The sequence below is a fragment of the Schistosoma haematobium genome, chromosome 2 (genome assembly GCF_000699445.3).
Source record: "Schistosoma haematobium chromosome 2, whole genome shotgun sequence".
Taxonomy (NCBI): domain Eukaryota; kingdom Metazoa; phylum Platyhelminthes; class Trematoda; order Strigeidida; family Schistosomatidae; genus Schistosoma; species Schistosoma haematobium.
The window spans coordinates 9,490,555-9,503,961 of record NC_067197.1 but is presented as its reverse complement, the minus strand read 5'-3'; the positions used below and the strand labels follow the sequence as shown (position 1 = coordinate 9,503,961).

General features: G+C 32.2%; 1 protein-coding gene across 1 annotated transcript in view; it reads left to right on the top strand.

Annotated features, from left to right (window-relative positions):
* The window catches only part of CACNA1A (Voltage-dependent P/Q-type calcium channel subunit alpha-1A), a gene marked incomplete at its 5' end in the record, with an annotated part of 160,488 nt that overhangs the window by 43,891 nt on the left and 103,190 nt on the right, over positions 1-13,407 (top strand). The window contains 3 exons of the mRNA XM_051219135.1: positions 3,078-3,205; positions 6,457-6,569; positions 10,111-10,223. Coding sequence (XP_051067429.1) covers positions 3,078-3,205; positions 6,457-6,569; positions 10,111-10,223 — 354 coding nt within the window. The remainder of the gene's footprint in view (positions 1-3,077; positions 3,206-6,456; positions 6,570-10,110; positions 10,224-13,407) is intronic.

The following is a 13,407-nucleotide window of genomic DNA, read 5'->3' as shown; positions in this document are numbered from 1 at the left end:
GTTTGAGACAATTGATTGACATCTTTGCAAATCAAGTATTCACTGTACGGTTCTCAGATTTTACTAATATGTTCTGTAATTTTGTGTTAATGTAGATTTGATTGTCCCGACTTTTGTTCTCGTTCACTACAGCAGTACTGAGTTACTAATTTAGCGACTAAGCGTTTGCGTTCTGAAACTTGAATGTTTGCAAAATTTTAGTTCTATTACAATAATCAGATATTTTATACAAATATTCGTCAAGATTAGGACGAATAGTTTGACAAGAATTGTGCGCAGAGTACAGAGAAGTCATTATATGTGAAAACTATATTTGAAATAATATTAAAGAGTGAAACTTAAGTAATTCGAACGGTTCGTCCAGTATACTTATCTGAACTTATTCAGGGTAATAATCACAGTTAATACCATGAAAGAAATATATAGCGTTTAACAATCAAATCAGATCAAATCTACACCGTGCTAATGCAATCACATTTGGATGCTGACATGAATCAGTTGAATGCGAATCGTGAAAAGTTCACAATGTGAAAATAAATGACTGAACGAATTGTGTATGTTTGTGTGTATGTATTTGTAAGGTTGAGTCACTAACCGTTAATATTAGGTATTAATGTGTTTCATATGAAGGAAAAATAAAAGTGTAAGTTGAAGGTTGAAAAACTGTTGCCGAATTATTGATGTGCATGAGAATCATCAAATGCATAATTGTATTAGAAGGGGTTTTGTGGAGATTGTATTAATTTCAACAGTTGAGATCTAGCTTCAATTGACTCATGATCTCAACTGTTGAAATTACGTAATTGTATTGCTAAAAATAACTCACATTAATTCCAGTCAGAATAACGATACATGTGAAATAAACAGGTTGAATAAAGAATGGGTCCAATTACTTATTAACAAATATTTATCAAGTAGTTACTAGCTGAATACGATCCTTTCTGTTTAGACTGTTCTTATTCGTCCATATATACAACACTTCTGATATCAATCTTTCTTTATGAGTGGTAAAACCTTTCTGAAGTATTTTGATCCCTTCAAAATTATTCTTGTGTCTAGTTTCTAACGCATGTAACGCTATTAAATATTGTTTTCGACTTCTATAATGAATAAATAAGAATGTCCAACATTTAGTCAAATAAAGTGTATTTGGAAAAATTGTTCTTTTTTTATTTAAATTAACGGATACACCAAAGGTTTTATCAGCTTAAATATTCATAGATTGTGTTATAGACAATTATCGTCTTCACTGATTGAAATCATTAGTCAGTTGAAGCTAGACCACCATGGAAAAACTGGAAGTACTGGAGTTCTAGTGAGAAGCCGTTACCAGGGTAGTTTAACCAGGTCTGTTGTGAGATATCAGCTCACTGAAGACAATGGTGGACGGTGTCGCAACTTCGTGGATTGGTTGAAGTTATACATTAACACCATTGAATGCCGGCTCAGTGGTCTAGTTGGTTAAGCGCCTGGTGCGAGACTGATAGGTCCTGGGTTCGAATATCGCGGGGTGCGGGGTCGTGGATTCGCACTGCTGAGGAGTCCCATACTGGGATGAAACGGCCGTCAAGTGCTTCCACGTTTTCCATGGTGTTCTATCTTCAATTAACTCCTGATTTCAATCAGTGAAATTTCTAAAGTCTCCACAAAACCCCTTCTGATAATTATCGTTTTGTTAATTGTTTTAATGATTTAGAAATTCTATGCAAGATTGTTTTTAATATACTTACAATAGAAAATTAAAGTACTGTGATTATTTACAGCCGGAAGTAATATGAAATTTTGCTGATTTATTTAAACAAGAAGATCACTTCCTTCTAATTAGACTAAATAGATTAGTATTTTTAAAAATATGAAGTGATACTGTGATAGTAATTTTAATGATCATTACCAGTGGATATTTCAAAAATATCTTCAATTTTTCACTTGGTATCGTTTGGCTTGTATCTTCCCATTGAGGTTTAAGACTGCAATTGATCAGTCTGTTATTGGCATATGTGCATCCTGTGCAGATTGCCTCGATATTGCCTTAGTTCACAACTCATCAAGCTAATATATCTGAATTTTAGTATTTATCGTCATAATGAATCTCAAACTGAGTACTAGTTGTTTTCAACTACAGAGCATAAGTCAGTAGTCCACTAGTTATCGTTTTTACAGCTGATTGTAAGAACACATGTTCTTTTATTAATGAAAGTTGAGATTGAAATTATTGGTCTTCTTTGGGTTTGATCCTCAGTGTTAATGTTTATAATGATATGGAAGGACTTCCAGTTGACTAATCCTAGATGGAATGAAACGTTAATTCTGGGAACTCCTGCTATCGAGTATATAGAAGAATAATTAGCTAGCAATTGAAAACAATATGAAGATATTCTACTTATCAACAGACCCTAATACACTTGTATTATGAACTTTAAACACCTCTATACCACAACACTTTAAACACTATACTGTGATACATTATACAATGAAAGTTGTTATTGTTGTCTGGTATTCAATTAATAACTTTTAGCCAAAAGTTCTTTAATTTACAAATCATAGAGAAATGGTGAGACATTTGTATATACTGAAATCCAATACTTTTGTGTCTAAAATTTGTATTAAATACATTCAACCAAGTTTTACGGTTTATATCAATACTCCTAGTGTCCTATAAACAAGTTTTAGTAATGCCTTAAAAAATCTTAGCAGAAAAACTATGATCTCTACTACTTTACTACGTGGTTGTTATAACTTATGGCCTTTTGCCCTATTATTATATAACGTAATGTACTGCCAATTAGAGAACAGTGATTTATCAACCGGATCAATGACTCATAAACCTGTACAAGCAGTCTAGACTCTTTATCGGTCCTTCTTCCCGTCTAGCCACATCTGTTAAGTCCAGAACACTAATCTCAGTTTCTGTTAGAAGAGAACATGTGGGAAGCAGATGAAATTTCTAGCTGATTCTCAGTTGAAATGAAGCGTGAAAAAAGTATCAATATCTATTGTTTTCCTTTATTTCAATTAAAAACGAATTCAACTATTTAATATTCTATTACAAGTTTCATTCAATATTCATAATTATCTAGGTATGCTATAAGGAGAATGGTAAAAAGTCAACCATTTTATTGGGTTGTAATTATACTTGTATTTTTGAATACCGTATGCGGTGCTATTGAACATCATGGTCAACCAGTATGGCTTTCCACATTTTTATGTAAGTTTACAATGTTTTATAAACAGTCGTTTTCAGAAAAAAACTATACTTAGATCTCAAGAGTATGAGTTCGATTGATTGAGTTATTAATTGTTGTACACTGAAAATAGTAGACTTCATATTGGCCGCTGTTCAGATGGTAATGAGATATGTGACTTAAAAATTTCGAAAGATCATAGAAGAAAAAGACACATGAAAGTCATTTAGTGCTTATCTCTACCATTTGATCTCTTCAATAGGATAGTCGTACTTCCTAAGTCATTATTATTAATATCAATATATATATATATTATGTTGTACTGTGTGGAGACACTTACTTTTGAGAACATACCAACTTACAGTGACTTTTTTTACCAGTTTATGTATAACTTTTAAACTTTATGTATCATAAGTTCTGAAACCAAAACTATCGTGAAATCAAATACCCCAAAAATAACAAGCTATTAATACTATTCCATAACATGAAAACAACCGCGGTTTAAATTAATTACTTACACCCACCTCCACATTAATGAATAATCTTTCACAACGTCCCACTTTGAACTCCTTAAACATTGTATTTTAGTAATATTAATAATTTTAATCCTCATTTAATTCAGTTACCGACCAATCAAACCTAGATTTTTTCAGGATTATATATTTTTATAGCAAGAAAAGGAGATAGAATATAGGTCAAGGTTATGCTTTGAAAAAAAAAAAAAAAGATCATTTCTATATTCTTCCCTCTATCTCGTCATATATTTTTGCATATTAAAAGTATTGATAATAAAGCATAAGCTAGAATATGATAAATTCAATAACAATAGAAATTGGTTATTTACTGGGAACCATTAGTTGATCATCTTATTTGATTGAATTATTTTCAAAGTTACCTTTTATCAGTGTATCAATGCGACAAAACTCACTCTGTAAAATATTGAGAATTAATTTACAGGATATTCTTAATATAATATTCTGTTATATGATGTGTGCTCTTAGTGATTATTTTAATGAACCTTTTAGTTTGTTATGATAACTATCTTCAGTTGACTGATAATTAGAATATTATTATCAGAGTGGGTTTTGTGGAGATTTTTAGAAATTTCACTGGTTGAAATCATGAGTCAATTAAAGCTAGACCACCATGGAAAACCTGAAAGCATTGGACGGCCGTTTCGTCCTAGTATGGGACTCCTCACCAGTGCGCATCCATGATCCCGCCACCCGCGGCTCAGTGGTCTAGTTGGTTAAGCGCCTGGTGTGAGACTGATGGGTCCTGGGTTCGAATCTCGTGGGGCTCGGGATCGTGGATGCGCACTGCTGGGGAGTCCCATACTAGGACGAAAAGGCCGTCCAGTGCTTCCAGGTTTTCAATAGTGATCTAGCTTCAATTGACTAATGATTTCAACCAGTGAAATTAGAATACAGGCTATCTTCTTGGGATAGAAATAAACTCACTGAACTCTATAGGACTAAGTAATCTGTAGAAATCTTCTCAAGTGTGACGTCAATCAATAAATACTGTTTGTATTGTGATCTTTAGATTATTTTTATCTGTGATCGTTTATTTCTTAAGTGACATGTAACTCAATAGGTATGTTGTGTATTTCCTGTAGTAGTAATAATAAACGATATTTCATGATAATCATATGCGTTGGTTTTCCGGAAAACCTCCGAAAATATTCTATAATCTATTAATAGTGAAGTTAAATCAGACAGAAACAGAAGCTTTATCGCTTGGATTTAAATTTCATATCTCTAAAATAAATGCCAATAAAATCGATACAGAAACTCAATTTGAGAATTTATTTGATCGAATGGAAGGATTACACCCTGTTAGTGAAGTGAAGAAAGGCTGGTTTAAATCCAAACTACTCCACAGACGAAACTTTTACCTAAAAATCACCTGACAGTATTACAAAATGATAGTGTAATGATATTACGACCAGATAAAGGTTCATGTGTTGTTCTGATAAACATAACAGATTCTGTCTCTAAGATGAAGTTCGCATTAAGTGGCCACCTGAGATTCAAGTAGGATAAAAGTAACAAGGACTTATCCAATTCAATTGAAAAAAAGAATCACGAATGTACTTAAAGATCTCTTAAAGAAGGTGATTGATAATTCCGATTCCAATGACCCACAACCTCGTGTGTCTCTTTTGCCACACATATATGGTTTACTAAAGATACATAAATAAGGTGTTCATCTTAGACCTATTCTGTCAATCGTCAACCCGCCCTACCACAAAGTTGCACGACAGCTAGCGGATAAGTAAGAACCAGTTCGTCAACGATTAGCCAGATATACATCAAAAGATTCATTTGAATTTGCTGACAATATGAATCACATAAATATTTGTGATAAGTTTGTGGTTTCATTTAAATGGACATCATTGTTTACAAAAATACCACTTCTTGAAACCATACATAATTTTTCAGCATTCTAACATCCTAACTCCACCAGCATCAGAACTCAAACGACTATTAATCATGCGCTCAAAAGATGTTCAGTTCCAATTCAATAATATCATATACCAACAAACTGATGATGTAGCAATGAGAAGTTCGTTAGGTCCTGTCCTAGCATATATTTTCATGGATAATCTCGGAAGAACCAAGCTCAAAGAAGTGATAAGAAATAAAGAAATGCCACACAATATTTTGTCTTAGTTTGAGTTTCTTTGAAAGTGATTGCCAACATCACTAAAAGTATTGAAGTTTACGATCTTCAGGTTTTTTCATGGTGGCTTCAGATTATTGAATTCGAACCGAAAAATTCAAATTTTTAATATCAATATTATGTGTTAGTGAGAGATGTTACTTCATCATGAGAACCATTTTTTTCAGTCAATACACAGAACTTCTAGATACATTCGCCTATGTTTTAATGGCGAACCGTGATTAGTGGAGTTAACTGTTTGGAAAGTGTAACAGTTATCATCTATTGGAATGATTGCATATCTCGTCATTATGTCAGTTATACTTTTGAACAGCTGAATTCCACTTCGTTGGTCCAGTGATATCGTGGTCATTACAAGACTGAGTGGTTGATTTAGTTTCTTTTTCAGTAAATAGTTCCAGTCTAGATCGATACAACTGTTTATGGCTTCCTGAATTTCAATGGTTTTCTATTTGAAGTCAACTAGTGAGAAACCTACATTTGAAAAGTTTTTTTAATGTAAAGATTTTTTTCTCTAATTGTATTCTAACTTACTAGTAGCACAAACGTTTGACATACTATTATCCTGTTTTCAATGTTTTACTTACAGATTATGCAGAATTTGTTTTCCTCGGTTTATTTATCATTGAAATGTTATTAAAAGTATATGGATTGAATATACGAATCTACTTTGAATCTTCATTCAATATCTTTGACTGTGTGGTAAGTTTATTTGTTAATTTAGAATATTATTCCCTAGTTTAGTAATCATATTGTAAATTGATCAGTAGTATAGCATTCTGAAAATCACACTGCATAACTTTGATGGTTAATTGCTAACAATTTTCAATCCCTTATATGCGAACTGAGCTTTCAATTTTCTGAGTATTAGATTGATCTACATTTATCCAATAAATACACAGATTGGGATTGTAATAAAGATAAAGAAAGTACCGCAAATCAAGACAACATGAATTTTCATCTGTGTACTAAACGTAATGGAATATGAAAATTAACTTTCTGAAGGTCTAAACTATTATTGGTTTACAGATTCACATTTTCCTCACAGAACATTAATAAAATGACAAGTATTGCTTTCTTCAACTAAAAGTATTGAGATAGTTTTAAATTCACTTAATGTTGTTTACTTGTATCTTCCCATTGTTATTTAGGACTGCAATCGATCAGTCTCTTGTCGGCATATATGAATCCTATGTGAACTGCCTCGATATTGCCTTAATTCACAAGCATTATATGCAAAAATGGATGATAGCTAGTAATGGAATCGAAGGCACTCGTTTCGTCCCATTTAGAACTCGTCAGCTGGATGTACCTGTATCCCAGATTTGATGTTCACTCCGGGACTCGAATCTAGTACCGTTCACTTCAAACGCCATCGCCTTATCCACTTACCTACTGAGTCCTGTTGGCTACCTGGTTGTGCAATCGGGTGAAGTTTTAAATTCACTTGATGTTGTTTACTTGTATCTTCCCTCTGTTATTTAGGACTGCAATTGATCAGTCCCAGAGCGAACATCAAATCTGAGATACAGGTACACCCAGCTGACGAGTCCCAAATAGAATGAAACTCGCGTCCTGGATTCCACTACTAACCACTATCCATCTTTGCTTATAAAATATTGAGATAGATGTTTTTAAACAGCCCAAATGGTTCTCAACTACGACAAAGTACAGAATTTAACCAATGAGCATTTAGCCTTAAGACAAATGAAATGGAATCTAGTACTTTATATATTCGTAACTTGGATCAATTAAAAATGCAGGATAGTATCACAGAGTTTTTAACACCTCACTAATCAATATCAGTTCGTGTTGAATAACTAACTCCCAACTAACCAAACCCATCTCTGTAATAATATGAAATTTCTTAATCATTACAATACATGATCAAATTTTGAAGACTTGAATATTTTGACATTTCTTCAAAAAAAGAAAAGAAGAAAGAAATTTGAAAAGAAAGAAAAAAGCCGTTCACATATGTTTCACTTTACTCTAGAACACAATGTTGTCTGTCAGTAACAGATAATATGACAATAGTTATTTATCTTGAGGGTAAATGTTTTCAAGGACACTTATTCTTACAAATAAACTTTTCATTAATATAAAATTTATTCATATTAATATAACTTTATTTGTATTAAATATTTATACAATATAAAAGGTAAATATATATATATATATTTGTCATAATAAATGAAAGACCTAATTAGTTGATGAATACGTAAGTATAAAACAGCTTTCTATTTGTTATATAATACAAAACATAAAGTTTGTCTAACATACATAGCAACACTTTCTATGGGATAAATTGTCGTGACGCTTTCAAGGTTACCTTTTTGGAGATGATACTCTAATACGTATATACATATATCTCTATATAAATATAGGTCAAATTCGGTTCTTGAATCTTATTTTTTTAACAATCATTAGAAGTGATCATATTGTAGGTTAATCGATAGGATCTATTCAGGATCATAGATTGTATAAATAAAAATTTTCTTTGAATTTTCAGTTTAGAATCAGGAAAAATATTTTAGTTTATAGTGTTCATTATGAAACATAACAACTTTTTTTATATTCCCTTATTCACCAGTAGCATTGGAAAATCGTTGTGAAATAACGCTAATCGACATAGTGGTCTAAAGTTTAGATGCTTCCTGTCGGAATCGAATGTTCTAAGTTTGATCACCTGTGTGGTTTTAGATATACCTTGCTGAAAAACTCTATGCTAGGACGAAATACGTGTCCATTGCTTCTTGGTTCGCATTTGTTGCTTAACTAAGGTCATTGTGCAATGGAAACCATGAAAATATCTTTTGGAGGCTCGAGATGACCCCAGTTATTTCGTATGCTAATTGCTATCCAAATATATATGACGCCAATCGTCGTATATCATCATTGGGTTCAATCGCGTTAGTGAACAATGGAATTAAATAAGTGAAATACGAGAATAGATATTTGAATACGTATATTTTGTACACTCATTGATTTGGACACGCAATCAGGGAATGAAGCGAAGAGAAATGACACGCAGTGGAAAGGACGTGTGAGCCAACTCCATTTAATCAAGCGTTTATCAATATTTATAGTCACACAAAAATAAGCCACTTGATGAATAGGATAAGAGGTGCACATAGATAAGCCCATATAAAAACAGTCAAGGTTGATAAGCAAATAATTAACAAGGTCAAAATGTGACTCAAGTAGGATGAATAGATTGGCCTGTCCGAAAGCTAGAATAAGGTATATGGGCTTAACATAATAACCGACACTACAAATACATGGTAATAAGTATAGCAGTTAAGATTGGGTAGTTAATAGTTAAAAATGAAACCGAATACAAAAGAATTCGAGCTCGTCAATACTAATTCTTATTACCAAAACATAAAATCAAACAAAATGATAATTATTGCATAATAAGGCTTTGTAACCGAGACAAAATTTACATGGTTGCTCAACGAGCGTTTATAATAATAGGTAAAATCGCAATGCTCTAATTATTTTTCGGCAAGACTATAATTTACGGACGAACCAATAAGGTATAAGATAATAGGCCTCAGATATTGGCGCGAAGTTTACTCATCCAATTTGGTTAAATAGTTTTGGCATTATAGCTAATGTCAGTTCGTGATGAAAACCCGAAATCTAATTCCTAACGTAAATCATCAACTGTAAAACAATTCTAATCCCTCACACAGGTTTAGAACCCACATTTGGTCATAGGTATTAGGTGGACACTCTCAAGGTCAGTCTAGTTTAGCTCAAAGGTCGTCCATAAATTATAGTCTCACCGAGTTTTCCCTTTTTGTACTCATAAGTCAAGTCTAAAGTACTTGATTATATTGGTATCTACGAATTTCAAATAATAAGAGGATTCTTTGTTTGTTAGATGAATAGAACCGTATCAGTGTATTTACCATGAGTTTATCATTTATTTAATATCTAGTTATTATACAATATGAACACCTTAATTCCCTTCAGATATGCGTTACATGGAATACTTTCTGTAAACCTCAATCTCAATCCTTACTACATATTTCTACAATTTTATACTAACTCTTTAACAATAGATTCATTTCTAAAGACAAAAAAATGTTTACTGTGCGTAAACCTTAGCCTATTTTGACTTGAATATGACATCATTCCGAATGATGATCGTAAATTATTCTTTATATCTCAGTACTTTTGTTTTTGCTAACAAAACATGTATTTTTACTATTACTATTCTATCATTTTTTTATAGGTCATTATAGGAAGTTTATTTGAAATAATTTGGGGATTCTTTCATCCTGATGCATCATTCGGTATCAGTGTTTTACGTGCATTGAGACTTTTACGAATTTTCAAAGTAACCAGGTAAACAGAGAAAAAAAATAACTTAAGTAAAATGTAATGTCATATCATATTTATGTTTTATACTCAATAGTTCCCTTTATTATGTTGAAGAGAATGAGAAGAAAAACTTGGATAGAATGAAATGAATTTGTTTTAGACAATTAAAATAACCCATAGTGTCATTGAATATGAAAAAAAGAATTCAGTGAAGAAAATTTTCTTTTCGACGAAATCATTTACTTAAGCTGTACATTCGTATATATGGAAAATGAATGTCTATAGAGGGATAGAAAGGATTGCATCATCAAAATGGATTCGAGGATAAATAACAAATGAGGTTACGTACTAATCAAGGGGTAAGGAAGAAAATCGTTTATGGGTCAGATAATAGTCCAATTGACAAATATGAAGAAAAGCAACTAACAACAAAGGTCATAATAATAGACTGAATAATACTCAAGAAAACTTGTATATGGTAATAATAACTGACTAGAGTTTAAAATGCAAAATATTAATTTTAAAAAATTAGATAATAATCAAATAAAAGTGCAGAAAAAAAACGGAAACATACCCATTAAGGGAATTAGAGCCAAGGAAGGACGAGAGGTTGGACAAATCGTTTCTGCACGCAAAGTTCGGGCTTGAGTTCGTGAATTGCCAATGCCTCAGCAGTGTATAGAATATTGATTCGATACCCCTTCGATCCAATTCCTTTGACTTTGTAAATCACTTTAAAAGAAGAATACTTGGGAGCGCTGTGTCCAAAATGGATTAAACGCTCCTGTATAGAACTAGTGATTGTCTTACATTCTCCTTTTTCAATACAAGCCGGATAGTGTTCTGAGATGTGTTTGGAAAGTGATCGCTTTGTTCGGCCGATATAACGGGCCCCACATGAACACGTAAATTTATAAATACAGATTGATGTGGTTCAATGCGAAAGTTTATCTTTAACACATCCAGGAGTGGTAGGCCGGCTTGAGAAAACAATTCGGAGCTTGGCTGTGTAGAAAGTTTTATTCAATGATTTTGAAATCCGTTTATTTAAGATTTCAGCAGCCGTGTCTCCTTTAAATTCCATATTCATGAACAGGGTTTTCTTTTGTACTGTAGATACTTTCTCATGATGAATTCTAGGTACTAAGTTTAATTTAGTTTATTAACACCTAACCACCGGATTACATAACCTGCAGTCTATAAAAATCAATTACAAATGGACTGAAAAATATTTATGAAAAGCAATTTACTAGTAATTTGTTATGATTAATTAATTATCAGCACAGGAAACTGAAGATGTGGATGACTTTACGATACTAAACTAAAATTACATAGATGTATATCATATGGTAAAGAATACCTTAGAACAGTGATAATTAAAATAAATGAGAATCAAAAGGCTAGAAATAAACGGTTATATACTAAACAATGCTAATAGCAAATAAGAATGAATAATACGAGTAAAGCTTAGTTAGTCAAACAAATAACATTACTGAACTGAATGATAGTTAAAAAAGAAAGGGAATCGACAATCAATTCATTGAAAGCAATGAAAAAGATCGAATAATTTATGGAAGTATTATTCATACTATTAGAGCAAAAACTGATTAACAGAAGTTTATTTTTGAATACAAAAATCAAGTTTCTGATACCTAGTACCAATAACTAAAGTAAACTTTAAAAAGTAAGGACATGGATGTTTATTTATTTATTAAACGATATTGATTAGGTTAGAGAATGTTGGCCGGCGGCCTATACTCCACCAGGAGTAACTGGCGCAAGTAAGTTAGTAGGTAAATTATACTAATCTAAGTTCCATAGGTGTTTTTAACTCATTTCATAGTTGTGACTTAAGTATTACGGATTTTATAAGCAATTGACGAGATCCTAACGAAATTAACTGAATTTAACTTTTTTGCTTACTCAAATCTTTGTTATTGTCCACTCTCTGTCGCGCGCACCCTCTCTTTCTCTATATAATATTTATGTATTGATTTCTGAATGAATTTTATGTCTAAAGCTCCCTTCTAACATTGATAGGAAGATAATTTTGAATGGACTTATCACCGAAATAATAATTTCATGCAATTTCTTTCCGCAACTATGGATTTGTACAAAAACAAACTGAGAACAATTAATGTAGCAGAATAATTGATGAATTTATTTTTATTTTATGGATTGTTTTACAATAACCTACAATCAACCAATAATTATCAGTATAACGATTTGTGGAGATTGTAATATTTTCACAGTTAAATTCATGGGTCGATTTAAGTTGGAGCATCATTGAAAAACTGGAAGTACTGGACGACCGTTCCATCATAGTATGGGAATAACAACTCAGAAGTGAGTATCCACGATCCCACACGAGAATCTTCATCTGAAACAATGGATGAAGAATTACGCAAGCTCATGGATTGATTCAAGTTAGACATTCACATCACTGGATGCCGGCTCAGTGGTTTAGAGATTAAGCGTTCACGAGTAAGACTGAATATCCTGGATTGGAATCTCGCATACGGGATCGTTGATGCGCACTACTGAGGAGTCCTATGTTAGGATGGAACAGCCATCCAGTAATTCCAGGTTTTCAGTGGTACTCCAGATTAAACTGACTCGCGAATTCAACCGTTAATTGCAATGATTATTTTAATCGATTCCATACACGTTGTCATACTGATTCAGATTAATAAAAAACCAAACTAATCTCACACAGTTCAATAACAATGAGTTCAATTCTTTCAAGTATAGAATATTCCGAATGATTTGTAGATATTAATTGTAGATATCTTCTGATGAGCAAATAATAAATAAGCACGAAGGATATACACTTGTTCACTTACTTATACATATATCATTCATTTATGTGAATGAATCAGTTAGGAATACGAGAAATTGGATTAATTTGATGCATATATCATTATCAGTAGGTATCATTACCAAGGTTTGATTTGATAATCTCGAATAAATTAAGCATTGGGTAGATTGTTATAAATAAATAATATATTTGTAATATCCCAATGAGTAGAAAAATTAGATTTTCTGGCGTTTCGTGACTTTGCGTAAGCCACTTCTTCAGAGGACAAATAACCAAATTTAAATAACACAGCGGAACAACACGAATATTATGTGATCAATAAAAAAAACAGGTCTGAATAAATCAATGTCATGTCATTTCGGTTAAGGTGATTCATAAGCGACATGTATG